At 37.6% G+C, this 25,983-nt stretch overlaps 1 protein-coding gene across 2 annotated transcripts in view; it reads right to left on the bottom strand.

Annotated features, from left to right (window-relative positions):
- TLE4 (transducin like enhancer of split 4) overlaps window positions 1-25,983 on the bottom strand; it is a 145,156-nt gene that overhangs the window by 70,483 nt on the left and 48,690 nt on the right. For both annotated transcript variants that reach the window (XM_008057217.1, XM_008057218.1), the window contains exon 5: window positions 23,238-23,312. In XM_008057217.1, coding sequence (XP_008055408.1) covers window positions 23,238-23,312 — 75 coding nt within the window. The remainder of the gene's footprint in view (window positions 1-23,237; window positions 23,313-25,983) is intronic.

Raw genomic sequence — 25,983 nt, 5'->3', positions numbered from 1 at the left:
GGGGGGGAGGGGGGGGGGGGGGGGGGGGGGGGGGTAGGAGGATGTTAAGTTAAATGTATCCCTTCAACTCAACTCAAACCCTGCTTAACAATATTCTACCAGAACAAATGTTGAGCAATCCTCAGACTAACTTTTGTAGTAACTGAATTTTAGTTATTGGCTTTAAATAAAACAATTTTCAGGCCTAATCTATGATAGCCAAATAATCTTTCTAAAAATTTTTTTTCCAAGCAGGATCTCACAAAATAGCTTTAAAAAAAGAAAAATTATTCTAGCAAGAAGGATCTTGAAATGCTCTTTAAAAATACTTCAAAGAACAAGTGAACATTTTTTTCCTCCTCTCTAAATTATGTTTATTTTGTTCCTCTTCTACATGTTTTCCTGAGTTTGACTATAAATTCAAAGTATAATATGAATTAGCTATTTTCTCCTATTGATCTGCACCTATGTTCTGGCTACATGCACTTAAAATAGTCAATAAAGTAGCTTTTACTAACTGGATAGTTTTTAAATAAGGTAGTTATTCATTTAAGCAGCCAAAATTGCAATTTCTTATGTACTGTTATTTAGTTGTGACCCAAAAGTATAAGCACACAATTGTATTTTCTAAATGTGAAGAGGATAGTGTCTATAAAGAAAACAAAACAGGGACCTGAGGTAAATATATGGCAAATTGATTTCAAAATCTTGTTCAACTGAGAAAAAAAATTAAAAACAGAAAATTGCACCAATTATCTTTCTGCTCTAAATTCTCCCAATGCTTCATATGTATGGCTTGGGCACAGAGCCACTTTCTACCTCAGGCCGAAGTTCAATGGGCAAGCATTTACTCAGAGTCTGCATACGGTTCTCTTACCTCCTCTCCTAGGCTCTAAACTTGTGAGTCTACATCTGACAAACTCTAGCTAAATACAGGCACTAAAACATTTACACATAATATTGATAAATAAAAAATTATGTCTATTTCACTAGATATTAAAAGAAACCTCATGTTGGGAATGGTGGCTCATGCCTGTAATCCCAGTGCTTTGAGAGGCAGAGGCGAGAGGATTGCCTGAGCAACTTGGTGAGACCTCGTTTCTAAAAAAAAATCAAAAATTAGCCAAGCGTGGTGGTGTCCACCTGTGGTTCCAGCTACTTGGAAGGCTAAGGCAGAAGGACTGCCTGAGCCCAGCAGGTTGAGGCTGTGGTGGCCATGAATGCATCAATGAGATTTTGACTGAAAACACACACACACATACACACACACAACAAAAACAAAAACCTCAGCCAAAACTCAACACTTTCAATAATCCAGGAGTCATTTTTATTGTTTTTCATACTTTTCCACTGGACCAGGAACTTTTTTCAAAGGCAGAAAATGTATCCCAGTGTGTGAGCTTCACATGACATTTATCATAAAGTCTTGGCATCCTTACTTGGGTACGACCACAAAACAGCTCTAAAATGACCTTACTCTCTTCCTCCTTCATGTCAATCTTAGAAGAAGAGTCCTTTTCCTTCTGAAGGCTGACACTTCCCCACCTATACAGGCCACATCATCTTTTCTTCTATTCTTTATTTCATTGCTGCTTCAACTCTCTAACTCTCTCCCTCATCTTCAGTTGTTATCTGTCACTGATTTTGTTCTTATGCACTTAATGCCAGAGTCTCTCACATTTTTTTAAAGACGATCTGCCCATCTTTAAGCAGCACTTTTTTAAGGAGATAAAAATTCCATCGTATTTTAATCACTTTTTGCATCCTCTACTGCCCCCCACAAGTGTCTTGCACACAACTGGCACATGAAAATATGTTTGTTAAATTTAATTTAAATAACTTTCTTTTGCCCTCTTCTGTTAATGCCTTGTATATATACATACCTCTGTCAACACAGGCAACTTATTTAAAAACTAGGGTACATCTTCTGCTTCCACTTCTCAACAAACACTCTCTACGCACATATACTTACTCTTTATCCTCCTGTTACCTAAACTCCAGGCTCACTGTTCTCACTAAATGGCACCACCAGACACAACTGACTCAAGATTTCTTTTATGACTTATCTGCAGCCATTAATGGTACATCATCCACCTGCTTCGAGAACACTAAAATGATCATCATGGCTGGTCTCCTTTTAGCTCTCTGAAGGCTCTAGTTGTATTTCCTTCTTGGCATTTTCTCCTTTTGCTCCTCTCTGGCCCCACCCATCTTTACAAAAATGATTCCAGCATCTGCCTCGCAAGCTCAATTACCCCTGTTCTAACTCCTTGCCTGACAATTGTGTTTGGCAGCACCGCAATGCCTGCAAATGAGAACATCAGACACAAAACCCATGAGCAACTTCCACTGGCTCAAGTTATCAGCTGCCATCAATCTGTTTTCCTTATGTACTTCTATCTCCACAATCATGGAGTTCTGTCAATTCTCAGATAATTCCTTTTGCTTCTACTGCCACCATACTAGTCTGAATCAATCACTACAAACTGATTACTGCATACTCTATTAGCTCACTAGAGCTATATATTTTAAATTTCTCATAGTGCCTAGATATTTTTTGCATATAGTCAGTATTCCAACAGATTATCAACTAATGTTGGCATCAATTTTATAAACTGTTTAATTTTGGCTCTATGTTCTTCTAGAAGATGTTTCAATCTTCCGAACTTAAAATTAAACCAGAAGAAATGGAAAAGTAAGCAGCTTCTCCGATAATCCTTCATTTTGGACACTTTAAAATAAGCAGTAATAATCTAAAATGAGTAGAACTGATATTTTAGGGATCAAACTTAGAGTTTGGCAACTCCCACATGAAAACTCTAAATTTTTTTTTTATTGTTGGTCTTTTAGTTTTTAAATTCTAAACATGATGAATTGCAAATGAGCTTAAATACAACTATTACTAAACTCTACCTTTAATTAATATACTCAACCTACTGTTATATGTCCATATATTTAAAGCTTTTAATGAGTTAAGTTTCCACTACATATGGAGTTTCCATATATTGTTTACCTGCCTTCCACTAATGTTAACATGTAACAGTTAACATAACCACAGAATTTATCAAAACTAAGAAATTAAGATTAGAACATTACTATTAAGCAATCTAGAGACTTTATTGCGATTTCCATAGTAGTTCCACTAATGTCATTTTTTGGTATCAGAATTCAAACTAGGATACCTCAGTGCATTTAGAGAGGCTTTAATTTTTCATTTGTTAGCATACCAAAATTATAAAGTCCTCACACAGAGCTAATAAATGGCAACAATGAAACTGGAGGCAAACTGTTTAACAGAATATGCCTTGAACTTAAGAGAAAAAAGACAACAAGAGGGAGCTTTCAAACTATTTTTACAAGTCATTCGTTATATATACAAAATATCAAAGAAAAAATTATGCTCAGACATCTTGTAGAAGAAAGAAGCCATTTTTATCAAGTATTTATAAAATATAAAACTATAATATAAAACAAAATTAAGTCACCAAAAGGCATATGACAAAAATGTAAGACAAAGTTATTAAAATACTATGGTAGGTTTTTAAATGTTTACATTTGTAAATCAGACCACTTTTTGTATTAAGTGGTCATTTTAAAGCTTCTGTTTCAAGTTTCTACCCTAGGAACTAGCCTAGAACCAGAGTGGTAGATGTACTTATAACTGATAGTGATTAGTCAGTAAAACATATTAGACACCATTTTCTTTAAATAAAAGCAATAAGCCACCAACACGTTAAGTTGAACTTCACCCTTTTCTTAATTCAAACAAATGGTTTTAATTTATCAAATCTCAAGTAACATTCAAGAATTCATTTAAAAATTTTTTCTAGCAATTCTTCTTATCAACAGAAAAAAACTAGGGATTCCCTAGAAAAGAAGTAAAATTTGGCTGGCTATTTTTCGAGAAGTCGAGAGTAGCACAATCAATCTAATGGACTCCCTTCAATAAGGTGAAAGCTCACTGATGTTCCCCAGTAGTGTTAGTACTGTCCTCTGACCTCTGCCCCATCTGTGTTAATTACAGAGCAATTAACCTGAAAAGGCTTACTACTTTATCTTATAATCACACTAAGAAACATAAAATCTGCTTTTTAAAGACAAAAGCAAAGAAAATATACATTAAGAGTACACAGCTCAATAAAGATTTGTTACTAAAATAACTTAAGATAAATCACCACTTTAGACAATTACAAAATACATTTTAAAAAATACTGACTTTAGAAAAAGAAAAAAGATCAATGAGATACTAAAATACTGTACATAACTATAACAGAAAAATGCAATAAGAAAAATACATATCTTAGAAAACTTCTTCTCACTGATCTTCCTAGGCTGTTATTATCTGTTATTATCTCCAGGTACCTTATTTCACTTAAAACAAACAAAAATATTTCTCTTATCTCAAACCACAATACAAAATAAAGAATTTCTTCTTTCTGTTCCCTGATGGGCCATTCAAGAAAATAAACATTAAAATAGAGTGAACTTTAAACTTAGGCAAACAAGTACTCCATTAAGATAATTAATTTAACTCTGAAAAACAGCAATTAAGTCTTAATTTATACAGCAGTGAGGTGGTAGACAGAGCCTCAATTCCGTTAGTAGTTTTTTTTACTGCATTTTCTTCTACAAAGAACTATTTCCTTGCCATTTCAAGTTTGGCACAAAGGGCAGAAAAGGATCACTAGAGGATCAAGTTCATAGGAAATGTCTCTTGGAATGTTGTCTTTCTGTCAGCAAAAAGATGAGTTATTTTTAGCTGAAGGTCCCCAACTGTTTGATGATCAGGGACTAACTGCCCAATGATCAAGCAGGAGATGTTGTAGGTAGAGCCCTATATGTCCCCAGGAATTCTGAGCATCTCCAACTGAAGGCCAGGCAGAGGTTTTCTTATTCATCGCCTCCCTACTAACTCTACTATGCTCTCAATAGCAGAAGAATCCTTAAAAAAAATATCTCTTCCTCAGAAGAAACAACATCCCAGTAGCAATGAGCACACTTAGTGCTCATATCTTGGTTTCTAAAAGAAAAAAGAAAAAAAAGGAGAACAAACACACACAACAAAAACAAAGCAGTACTGCAAGGTGAGCCTGCTACACCTTGTGCCAGCTATCAAGAAAGCTATGTAGACTACTGGGTAGAGTCAAAAGGACAGTAAACCAACTTCGAGGGGCGCCCACTAGCAAAACTTGAGACAATTTCAGCATCATAAAGAATAATGAGCCGGGCTCGGTGCCTCAGCCTGTAATCCCACGCCTTTGGGAGGCTGAGGTGAGTGGATTGCCTGAGCCCGCGGGTTTGAGACCAGCCTGGGCAGCAAGACCTCATCTCTACAATAAATAAAAAAATCAGCCGGGCGTGGTAGTGCATGCCTGTAATTCCAGCCACTTGGAAGGCTGAGGCGGAAGGATTGCCGGAGCCCAGCAGGCTGAGGCTGCGGTGGCTGGGAGCAGCCACTGCACTCCAGTCTGGGTGACAGAGTGAGACTCCAACTCAAAAAAAAAAAAAAGAATAATGGCCACAAATAAATTATAATACATTTTTTAACGTTTCCAAGAGTGAAGTCCATGGTACCTCAAGAAAACAAGTGGAGCTGTGAGGCACTCTGGGGCGAAGGACTAGAGAATGGCTCCAGGCCAGGGCCAGCTCTCTAGCTCAGGGCTGGCTGGCTCCCAAGCATACAACCATACCACCTTTCCACTAGCAACTGGCTAAGCTACTGAGCATGTGTGCCTGGATCCAACTGGCAGACACCATTCCATTCTAGGAGAGAGGTGAGGGAGGAACCAGCAGACCTTGAGAGGAGTCAGGAAAGCAGAGGTCTCAGGCTCTAAAATGGAGCAGGGAGCACAGGGGAGGGCCCAGGACTGGGCTGGTCTCCACAATCCTGGACTTGTGGAAATACTTTTTACTACGGACATTTCTGCAGTCCTAGTCCTTATCTCTAAGTTGAGCTGAATGTCAGAAAGGACACAGTGGGTGACATTTGGGAAGCATCACTATAAAAAGCCACTTGGATGGAATCCTTACCATCTAGATGAACAACAGTCAAGCACTTAACATTTCCGAGCTTCCATTTCTTCATGCAAAACGTGAGAGCAGTTATAAAATCTACCTCCCAAAGTTGCTGGAAAAATCGCCTGGCACTGTGCATATAAAACCCTTAGCACAGTGCTTGGTAAATAGTAAACACTCAATAAATGGTTTCTACTATTATTAAAGAAAGTGCCACAAGTCCATATTCTCATACGCACACAAAAGCAGGGCAGGGGAGGTGGGAAGAAGAAACAGGAAAAGCTCTTTTTTTTACAGACTATTAATTCAAAAGGAAAGAAATTATTTAAAATTTACCACTTCACTCCAAATGTATTAATGTGTGGATAGACTCATCAGTAGATGCTAACACCACTGGGTAAAAAGGTGTTAGAACGGATGAGGTTACTCACAGTGCCGAAGTGTTACCCCACAGATCACCCAGCTTCACCAGTATGTGATGTAAACTAGAAATACATGCCATCACCTATAGGAATGTGCTTATATAGAAAGATGTCCTTGTTCATAGAAGAGGTTAATATCATAACTGTCCCTTACTTTCAAACAGTTCAGCACTCTGAAAAAAGTGCATGTACATTTGTGTGTATGTATTCATACAGCTAGAAAGCAAAAGTGGCAAAATGTTAACTGGCGAATTCAGGAGATAATTATAAAGTTTTTGTTTTTATTATTCATTCAACTTCCCTGTGGGGGCAGGGAAAATGAGATGTGTTCTTCTTGCCAAAAGATGGGAGTTCTTGCTTTCAACAATCTCTCTAGCAAAAGTTAAAAGTTAAGTGACTATATAAAAAGAAGCTAGAATAAAAAGAACAAAGGAAGAAACTTTTCAAGCTAAGCTTATCTGTAACTCATTCCTGATGACTTACAACATGAGATTTACTGCAGGGGAAAGATATACATTTAGAGCAACCCAGCAAGATTATCACTAAAGGATAAGTTCATCAAGCTAAACAAACCATAGATCTGTATAGCCCTCAAAATCTCCAGATTAGTCTTAAGAGAAAGACAAGGAAAAAGAAGAGCAAGTAAATCTCATGAGACCTGTGCCAAGAGTTCCACTGTCCTAACTTGCAATTTAACTCACAAAATAATAATGGCAAGAAAAGGAGGGAAATAAATACAAAAAATCCAGTTTATTAACTTTCTCATTAGTGATCCTGTTAGCCCATTTTCGGAATTGGTTCAAAGTTTACTAGAAAAAGTACTTCTAAGTAAATTAATAATGGAAATATAATTTCCTGAAAGCTTATTCAAGCTATTTAAATGTTTAGAGACTTTTACGTCTTACTGACACTGAGGCTTCCATTTTGTGAGTTTCAGTCATTAAAGACACCAAGCTAAGGAACTGTACTCAGAAAAGCAGTTATTTCAGAATACTTTTAAAAAATAAAACTGAGCTGGACATAGTGCCATGTACTTGTAGTCCCAGCTACTCAGGAAACTGAGGCAGGACAATCATTTGAGCCCAGGAGTCCAAGGCTATCCTGGGCTATAACCACACCTGTGAATAGCTACTGCACTCCAATTTGGGCAATATAGTGAGATCCTGCTTCTAAAGTCAAAAAAAAAAAAAGGAGCCAGGCTCGGTGGCTCAGCCTGTAATCCCATGCCTTCGGGAGGCTGAGGTGAGTGGATTGCCCGAGCCCACGGGTCGAGACCCACCTGAGCAACTTGGCGAGACCTCATCTCTACAATAAATTAAAAATTAGCCGGGCGTGGTAGCACGCGCCTGTAATTCCAGCTACTTGGAAGCCTGAGGCGGAAGGATTGCCGGAGCCCAGCAGGTCGAGGCTGCGGTGGCCGGAAGCGGCCACTGCACTCCAGTCTGGGCAACCGAGTGAGACTCCAACTCAAATAAATAAATAAATAAGTAAATAAGTAAATAAATAAATAAAGTAAAGCAGAATTTTAAAAATATATCTACTTTAGGTTCTTCAGTAACCCTGCATTTGATCGTAGATGTTTAGTGGAATGAACCTCAGATGTCATCTAGACAAGCTGGTTCCCAACATTTGGACCACAACTTACATATATGTTGCATATGTTTACGTGTCCAGGTTCATACTGCATAGAATATACAAATAAATGAAAAAGAAGTTTAACAAGCAATACCAAACACACACTAATATTTTCTATTCTTTTCTTTACATTTTTAAAAAATAAAAAATGCTGGCTATGGGCCACTGAATTGATTTAACTGTATACTCATGAGTTGCAGAAGAACGCTGCATGTGATGTCCAAGGTAAGAGTAAGAGGGAGATAGTATCAGCATCAGGAAATGAAGCACAAAACCCCAACATCCAGTCCAGGATGTACCTGCTTCCCCATCTGGACACCTTCTCAACTAGGGATGTCACACCATGAAAGGTAAGCAAACATTCATTCATATGAATAAATGGAGACCACTCTTCTGGGGAAGAAACCTTTGAATTGAGACCTGCAGGATGCAAATGAGAGCATGTTGCAGAGAGCTGGGAGGAGAAAATCAGAAGCAAGAGAAAAGCAGTTGCAAAGACCCAGAACAAGACAGGGCCTGCTGTGACCAGTGGAGAAAAAGGAAGCCTGGTGGGACTCCGGTGAGCAAGGGGAAGTCAGGTACAGTGAGTATTCTGGGAATCAGACTGTGCACACTAAGGAGTTTTGACTTTTATTTAAGAATCATGAGAGTGCTAGGCTGTTGTGGGGTTTCTGGTTTTGTCTTGTTTCTTAAGCTGAACTCTGAGTTGTTCTTTAACTAGTACAAATCTGGATCATAACCATTTGTTGGCTACATGTGTTGCAAATATCTTCTCCCAGTTTATGGCTTGTCTTCTCACTTTCTTTAAGGTGTATTTTGACAAACAGATATTTTTCATTTTAACAGAAATAAATACCGTCAATCTTTTTTCTTATGGTTTGAGCCTTCTGTGACCCTTTTAAGAAGAAATCCTACTCCACAAAAAAAAAAAAAAAAATATTCTTCCAATTTTAAGTTTTGTCTTCTATGCTTCTAGGATTGACTTCTATATATGATGAGATATTTGAATCCAGTTTCGGGATTCCACAATAATAACCAACTACCCCTAATGATATTGACTAGCATCCATCTTTCTCCCCACTTATCTGCTTTCCCACTCTGACAAAAACAAGTGGATTTATTTCTGAGTACTTTATACTATTTCACTGGCCTATATAAGACTGACGAGTTTCAGCTAGAGTATGTAAACTAGCTTAAGCTAGCCTATACAAAGACTAATTGAAACACTTTAGACGAGAATATTACAAATGTACTTTTTAAAGCTCAGAATGCTATGTGCAGACTGGATCTGAGACCAGCAAGGAGGTAACACAGGAGTTCAAACCCAACAAAAATGAATGATGACTTCATTAGGGTAGTGGCAGTACAGGCTGCAAAGAGGAGGAGGAGTGGAGTGATTTTTTTGGAGACAGAACTTAAAAGATGGTTTTGGAAGAAGAAGGGAGTGTGAGAATAACAGGATACCTTGAAAAGCTGGGCTTCAAGTAACTGGGTACGTGGTTATGTCATTTACTCAGATGGGGCAGAGAGGAAGAATGGCCATATAAATAGGTTTGTCCCCCTTTTTTGGAGCTGGAGTCTCTGTCGCCCTGACTAGAGTGTAGTCATGATCACAGCTTACTACAGCCTCAACCTACTGGGTTCAGGGGATCCTTCCACCTCACCCTCCTAACATCCAGGAATACAGGTGTGCACCACCACACCCAGCTAATTTTTTTATTTTTTGTAGAGATGAGGTCACGCTATGTTGCCCAGGCTAGTCTCAAACCCCTGGACTCAAGCAATGCTCCTCCCTCAGCCTCCCAAAGTGCTAGGATTACAGGTGTGAACCACCGTGCCAGACACAATTTTGTCTTATATCTTTTTTTTCCAGGATAAGAAAAGATACATATTAAATAAAGACAAGCAGAGTGGAAAGAAATTCAAAGTCAAGCATAATCCTACCAGGCAAAGATGATTAATATAATGTTGGCCAGTTTATCCAGTATTTTTTCAATGCACAAATAAGCATTTTAAGCAAAAGTAATATCAAGTCATCTTACAGTTTAGTCTTTTTCTTCCTTTCCTATTTACTATGTATCAAGAACTTTTCCCCATACCTCTAATTAATACCTTAAACATGTAGTATGTCACTGCATAGATATGAGAGATTAGTTAAGTGGTCTCCCAATTGTTGGGTGTTCAGGTTGTTTCCAATGCTTTGGAAAGAACACGTAAGGAAAGCCATCATGACCATTAATGTGCGTGTACGCACGTGCGCGCGCACACACACACACATACACACACATCATATATCATGTGACAACAGGGATACATTCTGAGAGTCATTGCACAATTTTATCACTGTGCAAACATCATAGAGTGAACTTACATAACTCTAGATGATATATAACCTACTACACACCTAGACTATATGTATAACCTACTGCTTCTAGGCTACAAACCTGTATAGCATGTAATTGTACTGAATACTGCAGCTAACTGTGACACACAGTAATTATCTAAACATATAGACTAAGCATATCTAAACACAGAAAAGGTGTAATAAAAATATGGCACAAGAGATTCTTAAAAAATAGTACACCTGTATACCACTGGTATAGAGGGCATTCCCTATGAATGAAGGACTGGAAGTTGCTATGAGTGAATCAAAGAGCAGTGACTGAATGTGAAGGCCTAGGACATTACTAAAAGCTACTACAGACTTTATAAACACTGTACATTTAGTATTTAGTATAAATACACACACACACACACACACACACACACACACACACATACACACACCCACACGAGTTGAGATAGTTCCTCTGCAAAGTACAGAATACCTAAATAAAAATGGCCTGAAAAATAGAGATTTTTATTTCTCACATAGCAAGTTGAGGGCTAGATGGATGTGGTGACACTATCAGCGCTCTAGGTCAATTTCTCTCCGATTCTCTTAGCACTCCTCATATCCCATTCCCCTATCACAGGATGGCTGCCATAGCGCCACACATTACCTCATATCCACACTCAACTGTGTTAAAATGCTGAAAGGAGGGCAATTCTCTCTTCATGGGTCTTTTTGTTAAGGAGAAAAACAAACCTCCTTGTATCTCATGGACCTGGATAGAGTCAGAGGCCCACAGCTCATATGCATGGAAGGAAAGAGAATCTTGAATGTTTCCGCTTTCATGGTAGAGGGTAGGCTCTGCCTATAACAGAGAATCAACAAACAACAAAGCTGCCACGACACCTATCTTTGTTCACAGCCCATTCTGAAGCTATTAGCTGAAAGAAACCCAAGAACAACCTCTGAGCTTTCAATCCAACTAGACAGCAACTTGAACTGTTTTTTTCCTCTCAACAGTTTCTTCTCCCAGATATTAATTTGTGCAGAGCTGTGTCTACAAATTGCTTTGAGTCAACCCAGAAACACCCTAGGGAAATAAAAAAAAAAAACATTACTGCCACTTTGCTTTGGGACCACAGTGGCACTGCCCTTGTTGGTCACAGAAGACAACCTGGGCCAAGATAAACTCTCACCATTTTATGAATCTACCAAGAAAAGGAAAGAAAGAAAAAAAAAAAGCATGAGAATCACAAGGGGGCAGACTAGCCACGGAGTTGTCTTTAAAGGGGTTCAAGAATGTGGCATTTTTTCATTTTTCTGAAGACTGCCCCCATCTAAGGACGGGGAGGGGGGATGTTAGCTCTAACTCTCGTTTTTTCAGTTAACATCATGTTTTAAGTTTGCAATATTACTATATTCCACGAAATAGTTGTTCACAAGACAGAGAAATGGAAGCAGAGACAAAGTACACAGCTTATAATAAAGCAATAAAATAATATCAAAGATTATTAAAAGGACTCCCCACAACATAATGGCTATCTCCATGTGTTCAAATTTATTTATATCCCCTCTGACTAGCTACTGGCCTGGCAGGGATGCCTTTGTGGTCCTCATTCACCAGCCATGCCTCCCGCCCGCTGCACCCACTTCTGTCAGCAATCATCTAATACCAACAGCTCTCAATTAAGAACCCCTCTCACCTCCAACCTCTCCCGAAAATATTTAGAAATACATTGTAAACTCCAGACTTCCAGGTTTATAAGTAACCATCCCACAATGTGTCCTTATACTGCTACACAAATGTTTTCTGTCTACATGCATTCCACAGTAGCATTTTATAATTTCGTATCAGGATCTTGCAAAATCCTATTCTAATAAGACACATATTCACACTTGTTTGTGTCATGGGATCCTCTGTGAAACTGAAAAACCACAAACATTCTTCTCCAAAACCTACACATACTCTTCTACCCCCACAACCTGTACGCACACACACATTCTGCAAACATTTCAGGGAATTAATATACAGCCCAATGGCCAAGCATGAAATTCCAGAAGATTCAAGGACCTAGGGTTAAAACATCTGCCTGAGTTGTAGTATTTATGACAATTTTTGGTTCATATACATAAGAGTAAGACACAGGGAGAAACACAGAATGAGTCAAGAGTATCCAAACGATCTGTGGAACTAACACAATCCAGACAATTTAGGCTAACCAATTAGTACGTGGATAAGGCACACCAAATTTCCATCTTTCTCCCAAAATTGAGCTCTGGTCACTAGATAATAAATAATCTATCAGTAGATCTCAGGATAAAGAGAATATTGATCCCAGTGTAAAAGGAAGAAGGACATGGAGTTAAGAGAACAAATAAGAGACAAATGCAGTATGATATTTACATGTGTGAGCTCTACAGTCAGTCTAAGTTGGGATCCCAGTTCTGCCGCTTCCTTCTTGTGTGACCTTCAGAAAACGAGTTACCTCTTCAGAGCCTTGGTTTCATTTTTGTAAAGTTGGAACAATGATATTTCCTTCCATACAGAGTTGATGTAAAGAGTAAAAAAAAATAATGCTTGGAAATGCTAAGCAGTGTACTTGATACAAAGCAAATATGCAATAATGTTTGCTATTTTTTAGTTGTCATTTTAAGGAAAAAATATAAGCTTAGGCATATTATAAATCTAGAAAAATAACTATGACACAAAAGGGCTCCAAGTTTTTATTTAAAATTCCATAATCATCGGAACAAATAAGTTCACAAAATCATACATTGTTAGATTAAGATAGTACTTTGGTAATTATCAGCTCCAGTCTTGCATTCCACAGATGAGAAAACAAATGAAATTCCTAAGATCACACCAAAAGTGGAACCTAGAACTATGTATCTTCTACCAGTCCAGGCTTCTATCTCTATTTTGGCTCAAGATTGTAAGGGAAAAAACCTAAATGATAAAATAGCCTACAGTACATTATCTGTTCACTTAAACATTTTTTTAACACTATTATAAAGAAATTACAGCACATTTACTGAACAAGTAGTTACTGAATATGTATCATATAACTATCTATTGAAAATGATGTGCCACCCATTGTTATAGGCACCACAGATATAAAAGTAAACAAGATCACAAGCAAATCAATGGTAAGTGCTATAAGGAAAATTAAGCAGGCTAGTGGAGAATGGATAGGTGAAGCCCTACATAAAAAGAGAGTGCTGGGCAACACCCTCGGGTTCTCTCCCACTGTGGGAGCTTTTCTGTCCTGTCAATAAATCTGTTTAAAAAAAAAAAAAGAGAGTGCCACCCAAGGAAGTCCTTCCTCAGGAGATAATATCTTAGCTGGGACTTGGAAGAGGAGCCTGAGGAAAATCACGCCAGGACATGAAGGAAAGACACTCTGAAGGATAGAAGAGCTATTGAAAAACCCTTAGTAGAAAATATATGTGGGGTGATCCAGGAACAGAAGACAGAGGCCAAGGCGGCTTAAGGACAGTTGTGTGAAGAGTGTGAGTTGTGTGTGAAGTCAGAATGGTGGGTGAAAGAAGGATCAGCTCACAAACAGTCTCACAGATCACAGTTAGAAACTCAAATTCTTTGTCTAAGTAAAATGGACAGTCATCAGGTTTTGAGAGTTTTTGTTTGTTCATTAAAAAAAAATTTTTTTTAGACGAGGCCTTGCTATGTTGCCCAGGCTAGACTCAAACTCCTGGACTCAGGCCATACTCCTACCTCAGCCTCCTGAGTAGCTGAGATTAAGGCATGCACCACCATGCCCAGTCTGGTTTTTAGCAGAGGAGCAATAGATCCAATTTATATTTTAGAAAAAAGATCATCCTGACTGCTGTGTGCAGAATAAAGTATAGAAGAGAAATGCAGAAATAAGATGCCTTATTAGGAGGAGGTTGCAAGAAACTAGCTAAAGGCGTGTTTTGGACCAGGGAGGAGATGGAAGATGCACTCACCTTTGAGACCAGTTAGGTGGCAAAATAGATACCATTTCTGATCAAAGTTTTTAAACTGGGCTTAGATTTCTTTCCCTTTATCCATAAGTCAGTCTTTAGGACACTGACAATTAAGATCAGAAGTTCTGAGGGGTACTGGATAGAGCAAACAAGGACTGGAGAGAACAAGGACAAAATGGAATGGGGCTTATCAATAATGAAAGCTACAGTAATCAAGATAGTATTATGGCATTGGCAGAAGAGGAGGTGAACAGTTTAATGGAAGAGAAGACAGTATGGAAACAGCTCCATAAACATATGGCTAATTAATTTACAACAATGGTGTACAGGCAGGCAATTCAATGGAGAAAGGACAATCTTTTCAACAAACAGTGCTGGAACAACTGAATGGGATGTCCATGAGGGGAGGAGCGCACCTCGACCCACATCTCACACTGTAAACAAAAGTTAAACTGGATCACAGGCCTAAATACAAAACTTCTACAAGAAAATCCAGAGGAGAATCTTTGTAGTCTTGGGTTAAGCAAAGATTACTAGGAGACAACACCAAAAGTAAGATACAGAAAGAAAAAAAAAAAAAAATCACAAATTGGACTTAATGTTAAGCTACACATTGGGAGAACATATATATGCAGATTACATAAAGGATTTACATCCAGAAAATTAGAAAACTCTCAAAACTTGATAACAAAAAAAGTGACTCAAGAAAAAGAGACAGATTTGAACAGAAACCATAGCAAAGATATACAGATGATAAATAAGCACACAAAAGAAACTAGACACTGTCAGTTATGGAAATGCATAAAAATGCAGTACCACTATACACCTATTAAAATGGCTAAAGAAAAGCAAAACCCCAAACCTATAATTCCAAGTGTTGCCGACGATGTAGAGCAAAGGTTTTCTAACACATATTAGTGAGACTGCAAAACACTATGGACACTTTGAAAATGGTACATCAGTTATTTAGAAAGTAAAACACATACTATCCATATAACTCAGCAATCCTGTTTTACATAATCACTCAAAAGATATGGTTACTTATATTTATTAACAAAAATCTGTATGTGAATATTTCTTGTGACTTTATTCACCTAGCTATCCTTCAAGGAATTAATGAATAAACTACTAAATCCATATGACAAAATATCATTTCGTAATACCAAGAGTATAACTACTAATATGGGCAACTACCTGGACATATCTCAGATGCCTTACGCCAAAAGAAAGAAGAAAACTCAAAGGCTACATAATGTTTAATTCCATTTATATGACATTCTCAAAAAGGCTCATTTTGGGAGAAAAAAACATTTTCAGTGGCTATCAGGGGCTGGGGTAGGAAAAATAACTGACTACAAAGAGGAAAAAGAAAATGAGAGTAAGGGTAGAACAATCACATGTTGGCAGTTATATAACTGTATTTTGTTGCCAAAACTCAAAGAAATATGCTACACTATATTATACTATATATACTATACTAACTCAAAGAACTATAGTCAGTAAATCTGACTTAAAGGAGTACAGAATACCAATAATGACCACGTTTCTAAATTCCTAATTCCAAATATGTGAAAACATTGCTGCAAATATTAAAAATATAAAAATTTGTAAACATATGCAGCCACGTTTTGATTTTTTTTTTTGAGTTAGAGTCTCACTCCGTCGCCTAGGCTGGAGTGCAATGGCATGCTCACTGCCACCCCAGTGTCAACCTGCTGGGCTACAGGGATCCTTCTGCCTTAGCATTCCAAGTAGCCGGAACTACAGGTACACACTACCACGACCGGCTAATTTTTTGATTTATTGTAGAGATGAGGTCTCACCATGCTGCCCAGGCTGGTCTCGAATCTGCGGGCTCAGGCAATCCTCTCGCCCCAGCCCCCAAAAGTGCTGGGATTACAGGCTTGAGACACTGCACCAGCCTTGATCATGCTTTTTATTAACTGTTTTTCTTTACTCTGTTATCCTTGGAAACTCAAGTTTTATGAAAATTTAAACTGTGCTAATTAAAAGTCGATTATATGTAGTAAAATGCAAAACCAGAAAGCTTGCACAACCAAAACTTTAATAAGATGATCTAAATGTAAATAATATGTTTTAGAAAACATTTTAAAATATCATTCAAAAGGAAAATAAAATGGGCCCCTTTAATAGGATTTGGTGAAAGTACTCAAATATTTACTGAATGAATGAATGAGGAGATATAATCATTAAATCATTCTTACTATTCACTAAAGGGTTCTGTCCTTTCCACAAAGGTCCCTAGGAGAACACTTAAGACCACAAATGCAATGTGGGGCGGAAGGATTCCCAAATTGATTTCCTAGGGAGCTTTGAGAACACACAACAAAAGTCCTTAACACAGTGCCTGACAGACAAGCACAGTCATTAATCCTGTTGTTGCCTATATCAGATGAGACTGCCTCTTATAGTCCATGTTTCCTCCCTCTCTCAGCTCTAAGGGACACAAAACAGGCTGGGTCCACAAGTAGAAAGGTCTCTGACTAAAAGGAAGTCAGTGATGCTGGAGGAATCATCAGAAAATTTAAAAAGTAGAAGCAATCACACACTCACACACACCTATAAAAAAGGGATAACAACCTAGAACTGCAAGCTTGCAAGCTGCCTTGAGTGAAGCTTGCTTTTCTGTTTAACAGTTCCCTGACCCCTGCACAAGCTCAGCCTGCCAAGTTATGGAGTGAATGAAACACACAGCAGATCTGGGAAACTTTCTTTTTTTCTCGGGAGAAGCCAATGCCCACATCCCATAAGCTATGTGGTCCATCCACCCAGACACATTTTGCAACTCTTGTAACACTATATACTCAATTCCACAGCTATGGAAGCACATTCATGGGGGGAAAAGAAGGAACGGGCAACTCCTCTCCCAACAGAAAGAAAAACAGCAGTACTCCTAGCTAGTACTAGTTGGGGGAAGGATAGAAGTGACTGGCTTCTAGAAAGTTCTTCCAGAGACGCTTTATAGCAGAAATTAACTGAGTGCACACCACAAGCACAAACTAGAAATCCTGCTCCTTTACGTAGTTTCCTTTTTTTTGGGGGGGGGGGGCTGTGAAGTGCAGGCAGAGGTTTTAAAAAAATTACTTAAATATATGAGAGTCTTTGTTTTGAGAGAAGGGAAATTGTTGTCTCTTAGAGCCTCATCAATCTGTGGCAGAAAGATTCGATTATGACTACATCACTCAATAATGTAGTTCCCTGCTCCATGGCAAATGAACCAGTTTAAAAAAGAAAAGGGCGAGGGGGGCAGGCATACCAGCAGAAGACAAAAAAGAATGTGATGTCAAATTGCTTTGGCTTTCCTGCCATCACTGCTTTGTAAGAGCAGGTGAGCAAAGCCCTACAAGGGCAAAAACCCAAACCCATCTTCAAGCCAGCCTCCTCCCTCAGCCCATCACTGAAGCTGTGTACACGGATACAGTTAGTATATTTTATAAAGCCTTTAAGCTCTGGGCACACTGTTCAGTAAAGGCAGTGACAAAGCTGAAATAACAATCTGATAAAACAAGAATCTATTTTATAGCCAACTTTTAATTTTACCCCGTATTGTATACATTTAGAAAATACCAATATTAATTACTCAAGAGAAGCAGAAAAGAAAGAGAGGCTCACCTGTAAGTTTACGGAAAAGTATCTATTGAAAAAATAATGCGAGAGCTGAACTGCAAAAGCTGAGCTATTAAAGTGTATGTTTTACTTACAGAATTCACTTCAGAAGACAAGCCATGACTCTAGCATGCCTCTACGACTACCTACCTATGCTGCAGAGCTCCCTTTAAGAGTTGGAGGTCTGTCTGTGAAATCAAATCCTGGGTGACCCCTAAGAACATGGAGAGAGAGGGCCTGGCCGTAGGTAACTTTGAAAGGATCCCAGGAGAGGAATAGGAGCTTAGGGAAAGTGAATCAGGGAAGGGGGAAAATTCAAACAAGCAGGTATTCTGTAGTCTCTCACTATCCTGGGCAACTGAACTCCTTTGTGGAGTAGTGCAGAAAGCATCTCAAAATTGTCCACCCAGGAGAGAGGGGGCACATTCCATTAACTCTGGTTCTCTCTGGGACTCAGGGTTACCCAATGGGGCTGTAGCTTTCTCACCTTTCCAGGTTGTACACGTATAAGTGAAGGATGAATTCCCACAAAGGCCTCCTATAAAACACTGTGGGAAAGTAAGCAATTAACAATATAGCTGAGGGGAGGTGCTGTCAAGCTATGGGACACACGCTGTAGTGGCAAGGGCTATAGAAAGGAACTGAGGGGTTCAAGGTGGACGCAAGAAGGACACCACTCCTTCAGTACTGTGGTCAGAGCCACGCCCCAAAGAGGATTAACAGCAGAATTCCCACAAAATTCACAAGACCTTTGGAAGACTCTTTATTAGAGATGAAAATATGGTTCTTGGATACTTAATATATGCTTGCTTGTCAAAAAAGTGAAGTTGTATTTTTTATTTTACTTCAATTTTGTGTTATTGCAGGTCAAGTGTCCACAGGGGTATACATTATACACTTGTGATGTAAGGAAGGGGAAAACACACACACAAAAACTTGTATTTACATACATTCACATATTTATATCTTTCCCTTTTGGCTTAATAGCTATTTGCTTTAAAAAAAAAAAAAGACAAAGGAAATTATCGCAATGGCTCATCCAAATGCCTTTGAAATTTCAAATGGCAGTTTTGAAACAAATATGGAAGAGGGGGTGACTATTTTAAAACAGTCACACTGCAAGACCCTCTGCCAGATGTCAATCTAGAATACATATATGCATGGACACACACACATATACATACACATGCATATATAAATTTAAGGTTCAATCACATGACAAGGACAATAAAACAAAATGCTAAGAGGGGAGAACCCTGAAGGTATTGTCTTTCTTTTTTTAAACTAACTCAAACACAGAGGATGGTAAAGGCAAAGTCATTTAAATCATTTCCTTAGTAATACAAGTAATATTTAAATAGATTTAATAGTGCTGCTCCAAACCAATGAATTATGGGTTTAAAACCTATTAAAATGTAATGTTTTTTTCCTGAGCTGAGAGGAAAGAGATTTAAATCCACTGAATTTTAATATTTCAGCTTGAGCTGCAGGAGGTAGAGAAAGTCCAAATGAACTATTCCATCAGCACCATTCAAGCATGAACATTTTAATCAGTTTTACTTCCTTGGAGTTCTCTAACACAGTTTACGCTGTCATTCTGAAAGCACTTAACACAGAGAGTGTGAAAAACCACCAAGGCTTGTTATTGCCTTCACAATTGATGGCAAATAATTTCGCAGACTTCCTATCATTAAAATGTCACTGCTAAAAATTGAGGTTCAGCATTTCTTGTGCTAAACTGCATTCTTCTACAATACCATGGCATACCTGTTTCTTAAAGGTTTTTTGGGGGGAGAGGGGCAGGTGCTTTTTTTTTTTAAAACGCATACTTTTTTTTAATCATTTTTTTTTTCCTCAAAGAGGTTAAAAAAGTGGACTGGGGCAGGTTTTCAAAGGAACCACATTTTCTATTTTTACAAGCCAAATATCTTTTTTTCCAATGTTCACACTGCCAAAACTTTTTTTCTTAATGGCAGTTTCTTTAGTGAAATTCTTATACAGTCCCAAGCTAGCCTCCTTTATTAAGCATAACCACATTCACACAGCATGTACTGATTATATAGTATAATGGATTTTAAAAAGCATTTTAAGATAGTCAGATGACTCAATTTAATAATACAGGAAATGAAAACATCATTTCTAATTAGATCATATTACCGATTTAAAACTACAATTTGTATGTTGTTCCAACAGTGTGATCTTACAGAGATTCTAATTTAAAAACACAGTGGCATAGAAGGACACATGACAAAATCATAGAAGATACCTAACATTCTCTCAGTCCATTTGAGGGAACTTGGGGAAAGCTTCGAGGAAATATGAAATACCACCAATTCAAAACAAAACACAAAATATTAACTATAGAAAACAACACAGGAATTTTCCTAGTTTTCTTCCTTATAAATAAAAGATAAATGATATTTAACTTATTTCAATCTATCAACAGTTTTAAACTGAACATGACCTATGAGAGAAATCATTATAACTACGTTTCATTCCATTAAACACAACTAGCTTATTGTCAGGAGAACAGCCGCCTCTCCAGGTTTCAGGCTCACTTCAGCATTTTGCATTTAAACTGCATGGATCACTGGTTTGGCTCATTTACCAATGAAGGTAGAATAATATTGCAGAGTTAAAAAGGTGCTTCATCAGATTTCATTAAATCTGGGAACATTTGCTCTTGTCTGGATGGTGTGCATACATATAAAACAGATACATATGTGGTGATAAATAAATGAAATTCTGCAAAGGCTTAGATGGGTCTTTGCCTCTCAGAGGAAAACTGTCATTCCTGCAAGGCAGAAAATCACTGCCAACTACGTTCCAAAAATCAAGTAACAAAAACCTAAACCTGACCCCTCATCATTTTTGGTAGCAGGTCAAAATGCCACCACATCACAACACAGTCATCCATGAAGAAGGGACACAGACCAGCCCGCATATCTAAAATACCACAATGTTACAACTCCCAAAACCACCGGAGGCAAGGCACTCTGCACTATCATGGCTATAAAGACAAGGAGAACCTCAGCCAACATTTATTAAGAGAGTTTGTAACTGGGCTCTTTCCTTCCCACTCGGTTTGTGGTTCCCTAAAACTGTTGGATTTGTTGTCCTATTTCTGCAACTTCTTTTTCAGAACAGTCGTGTTATATGATTTTGACTCCATGCTCTGCTCAAATACCAATAGTTTGGAATTCCCATCAGATTCACCAACTACAGCACATGCTACTATGACAGCATGCAGATCTACTGAGTTCTTCAAGTAAGTTTTTAGGCCACAAAATTAAATTAGCTTTATTTTAATAATTAAATCCATATCTACACAATATGTCTGCCAGTAATTCAGCTACACCCTAATAAATCTTTGTTTCCCTAAAAAATAGGCAATCTGCCATGCCATTCAAAACAAAATACATAAAAATGAAAGATACAAAAAAGTATTAACAATATTCTTGATGTGATGAAGGTAAGAGAACTTGTTCTGATTTTATATCTTCCCTGATATTTTTAAGCAACATTCAACACAAAATTATGTGTTTTTGATTTAGCGTAATCTCTCCACTGTATACAGATAGTCACTAAAAGGCTAGAAAACAACAACAAAAACAACAAAACCCATTTGTTCTCCTAAAAAAGGAAGCCAATCAGACCTAAGACAGAATGGCTACCTTTATTTTAACCATTCACACAAATGATAAACACTAAGCCAAAAATGACCCAGTAAGCTCTCCCATCTAGCATTTCTACATATTCTCTCCATAAACAGCAAACAGTGTAGAAAATGTAGGTTCTATCCCTTCTGACCCTTGGGAGATTTAGTAGCAAAAACATACATACCGTCCCAACGTGAATCTAAAGCATGTGCACTTGCACACACTCCAAGCAAGCACAGCCATATGTATACATATACACTTAACTTTGAAATTAAAGCTTTCTCAACTCAAAAAATGTAATATACTACTGTTTTCTGGAATTGTAGGATATAAAAATGTATGACAAATGTTATTTGTGATTCTACATGCCTTGTTCTGAATCAGTCTCTTGTTTCCAAGGGGTACTTTGAAAGAAATAAAGATTTTACTCTTTTCCATGTATTACATCTGCTAATTTACTACCAGTTTTTTTTCTCCCGGTCAGAGGAACAAAAAATAGAGCTCCAAATAGCCCATTAAAAAACAAGCTACAATCAGACTATTGCGCCCTCACCATCGGCAGTGATCCCAGAGTTCTGATTTCCTTGTTAAAAGACAGAGGCATAATTGAAGCAATATCTTCACTTCAGATTGATTATCAGGCGACCCTTATCCACATCTTCACTCAGCAATTTGAATTTTAATGAAAGTAAATGAAATAATTAGCATTTCAAAGTGTGTTTGATACACTGAGTGAAAAAAAGAGAAAAGACTTTTGTGTATAATCTATACACAAAAGAAAGTATGTGGGAGGGGGCAGAAAGAGGAAAGTACAGTTGTAGTGTCTTCATTAGAATGACCCAAGGAGCTGCTTACACGGTCTGCAAAGAGAGGTGACTACAGTGCTCTTTACAGGTAAGATTTTTCCCCTTTTTATGATAATAAATATTATTATTTCTAAGATTCAGTATGTTATTTTATTTTATTACCTGTTACCTTAATCTGAGAGAACAAAAATATAAGTGCAATTGAAATGACTGCCAAACCCATGAATTCTAACCGGATTTCTATGCAACATTAATGCCACCATTGCCAGGAAAGATTTTTAAATGAGTAACTGATTTTTCAAAAGCGTAGTTCATCAATTATCAAATGGACACTAACCCACAAGAACCACTCATCACAGAGAAAGGAAAGAGTAAGTAGAAAGGGAGATGTGAAAATATGTATTTCACTAAAAATGAGAGTAAAATACTCCATATATAATCATTTGAGGAAAGATAAAAGAAATCGGGCCATTTTAACATCAAGGAAATCTGGTTTTTGGTGTTTTTTTGGCCTAGGTTAGCAACAGAAGCTAACTGCAAAGAATTATAAGTATTATGAGAAAGAGATAACAAGTCTCCTTACAGTAGAGTTTTCGGGAACACAACAACTTAAATTGGTGAGAATATGGTTTCTGAGGCAGCCATCACAATTCACAGAAGACTGAAAGCAAAGTGCTTGATTCACTTTGTGATTATCTACTGCTTTTTGCCCCTTTGGTGGAACAAAATTTAAAAAGAGAGTGAGAGAGCTGATGACAAACACTAAGATCAAAGCTAAAATGGAAAGGCCACGTACCCCAATGATGGCGTTCAGTTCTGCCATGGTCACCTGCTTGGCCCGTTCCACAGCCTGCACCACTTGTTGCTGGTGCTATAAATGAAGATCAGAAACAGAATACAATTATTTGTTTTCTACTCAGTCAAGAACAGCCTTTCTAACATGTCCTCTAACTTCAATTACATGCAAAATAGTATTTGGGAGCATCCAGATTTCTGAGTACAAGCCCATGATGGTGGATGACTAGATGCCTAGGGTATGACTGGGTCCAAAGTGTAGAGGAATAACTGGGCATTCAGTTGCAGATACCACCTCTGCGCCCCCATGAAGCATGTCCCTCTACAACAGCTTAGAGTTCACTTTCAGGTCAGTGGTCGGTGCTCGCTGGCCAAACATCTGCCACTAGTACTAGCAAACAAGACACAACCCATCCCACCTGCTTTGTTTGTTCCTACCCCCTTTTTTATTTGCCATCTACAGCAAAATATATTTTAATTATTCCCTAAAAGTACTTATTTTTAAATTTGCTCCTGATATTTGTTAGAGTAGACACTCGAAGGTCACACAGAATTCAAAGTTTATGTTTCTTCTGGCAATGTGAAAAGTGTTCGGGTTTTAATTTGTCATGAAAGGTTGCTTATTTAAAAGAGATTAAAAACATAAAACTCAAGTTTAAGGATTTCAGGTATTTCTTTTAAATGCAAAAGAAAAATTAAAACCTTCAAGTTTAAGTCATTTTTCTTTAGAAAAACTAGGATAGATAATAAAAGAAAATCCCTCCATACACAATTAAGCTTTAAAGAGAAAGAAGAACTGATTAGTAATTTTTGCAATATTGGAGAACATAGGTAGCACAGAAGTCTGTATGGGGGCACTTGCTTACTGAATATACAAAAAGTACTTATACAAGTATTTACCAAAATGTAAATATTATTTCCAACTAACTATATTTGACCACTCTAGTATCTACAGACTAGATTTCAGTTTAAAGTAAGTCTCACTGGGCTTCTTTCAACTGGGTTTGGTGAGTGAAGAACCAAAGGGATTGTGCTGTGAAACAGGTACTCCTCTGTATGGCTGAAGAGTCTTCTTTTGGGTAATCTCAGTTGAGAAATAGTGAACTTTCATCCCTTATTTGAAGTGAACATGAAGCTCAACTATCATACTGCTTCATACATACAAAGAGCTCCGTTTAATGTGGAATTCCCCCTTGAACCATCTGGTCTCCATTCCAAAACCCTCAAATATACAGTTACTGAGATTAACTCGGGTGACCACTGTTTCCACCTCTGAGCTATGGAGGGGGAGTGAGGAGGTGATGCAGAAAAGGAAACTGTTTTATATTGGTTGTCTACAACACAGTGTTTTTGCCCTTGATTTCCCTAATAGAAATGTGTATTTTGTGCCTATGACTAATGAAAAGAAAAGCATCAAAGAATAGATCACTGTATTTTAAGATTTTAATAGACACTGATCATTAAGCTATATACTTTATTTTTAATTGTAGGAGTTTCCATTTCAAAACAGGGGCTTAAGCCATTCCAAAGTCTACTTATAGATATCTCCATCCTTCTCTTATTCCTTAGTAAGATATCTGCCAAAGTGAAAAGAAATTATTTATTTCTCTGAAAAAAGTGAAAGTCCTAAGAGATTGTGACAACACTAGAAGGAACAGAAAGGCACAGTCAATAAAATGGCCAACTTCCCCTAAAGCCAATTTGACCAAGTATAATGTGTACCAAGCACTAATCATGTGCCAAACACACAGCTCATATTTAGATTTAAGACAATCTGATGCTCAGGTGGTAAAAATGGCAGTACTTGGAAAACAGAGAAAAAGACAAGAACTCTGGAATTTATTTAATACACAAAATGAGACCATGGACAAAAATGTTTATGGAATTTTCTACCTTTTACTCTGCAATACTCAACCAAGGCTGCTCAAAACTTTAAAAAATTACTGAAACAAAGGACCACATGTATTCACCATGCATATCATTCATTCTACTCATGCATTCATTCATTCAACAAACATTCTTAAGCTCTTACTCTGCTATTTCTCCATATTACTAAAATAGAATCTACTTCACATAGGCATTCAAAAACCAGTTCAAAGAGACAGATATTCAAAAAATACATCTAATTGGGCCTTTCTCCCATGAAGACTATTCAACACTTACTGCATAAACTAGATTCTAATTGCTAAAACGGGCACAGATGCCTTCGGCAGAGGGGATATCTTTCTGGCTTGGCATTAAAAATCAAGTGCATTATTTTAGGAAACCAGAAACACACACCAGTGAGCCATAACTCTGACAACCTAAAGAAACTCTTGCTAAAAAGCTAAAATGACAATGGAAGTCATGATTCAGCTTCTCTTTTTAGATGGCAATGGCTATGGGCTAATATAGTATCTGAATTCTACCTGCAGTTCAGAATTCTACTTCCCTATCTCTGCTTACAACCCATGAATCATTCACTGTTTAAGGATCTTTTGAACAGAAGCTCCCTAAGGCAAGCAATGCCTCCTACCCTGTATGCTCTGAAAGTCCTAGAAACTTCCTAACATGGCTTACTCTACTTCACAGTAATATGACATACAGACTGAGGAAGTGCCTACCACGTAGGGTATAAAAACAAAGAAGGGGCAAAAAATCACAATAAGAAAAAAATGAACACTTCATGAAGTCCAAAGTACTCTATATTTTTTTTTTAGATTAGAAAACATAGTTTAAGAAAGTAATTTAATTTAAGAAAGTAAATT

Source organism: Carlito syrichta, unplaced genomic scaffold, assembly GCF_000164805.1.
Source record: "Carlito syrichta isolate Samal-C Ts95f unplaced genomic scaffold, Tarsius_syrichta-2.0.1 Scaffold302880, whole genome shotgun sequence".
NCBI classification, from domain to species: Eukaryota; Metazoa; Chordata; class Mammalia; order Primates; family Tarsiidae; genus Carlito; species Carlito syrichta.
This window is presented reverse-complemented; position numbering and strand designations above follow the sequence as displayed.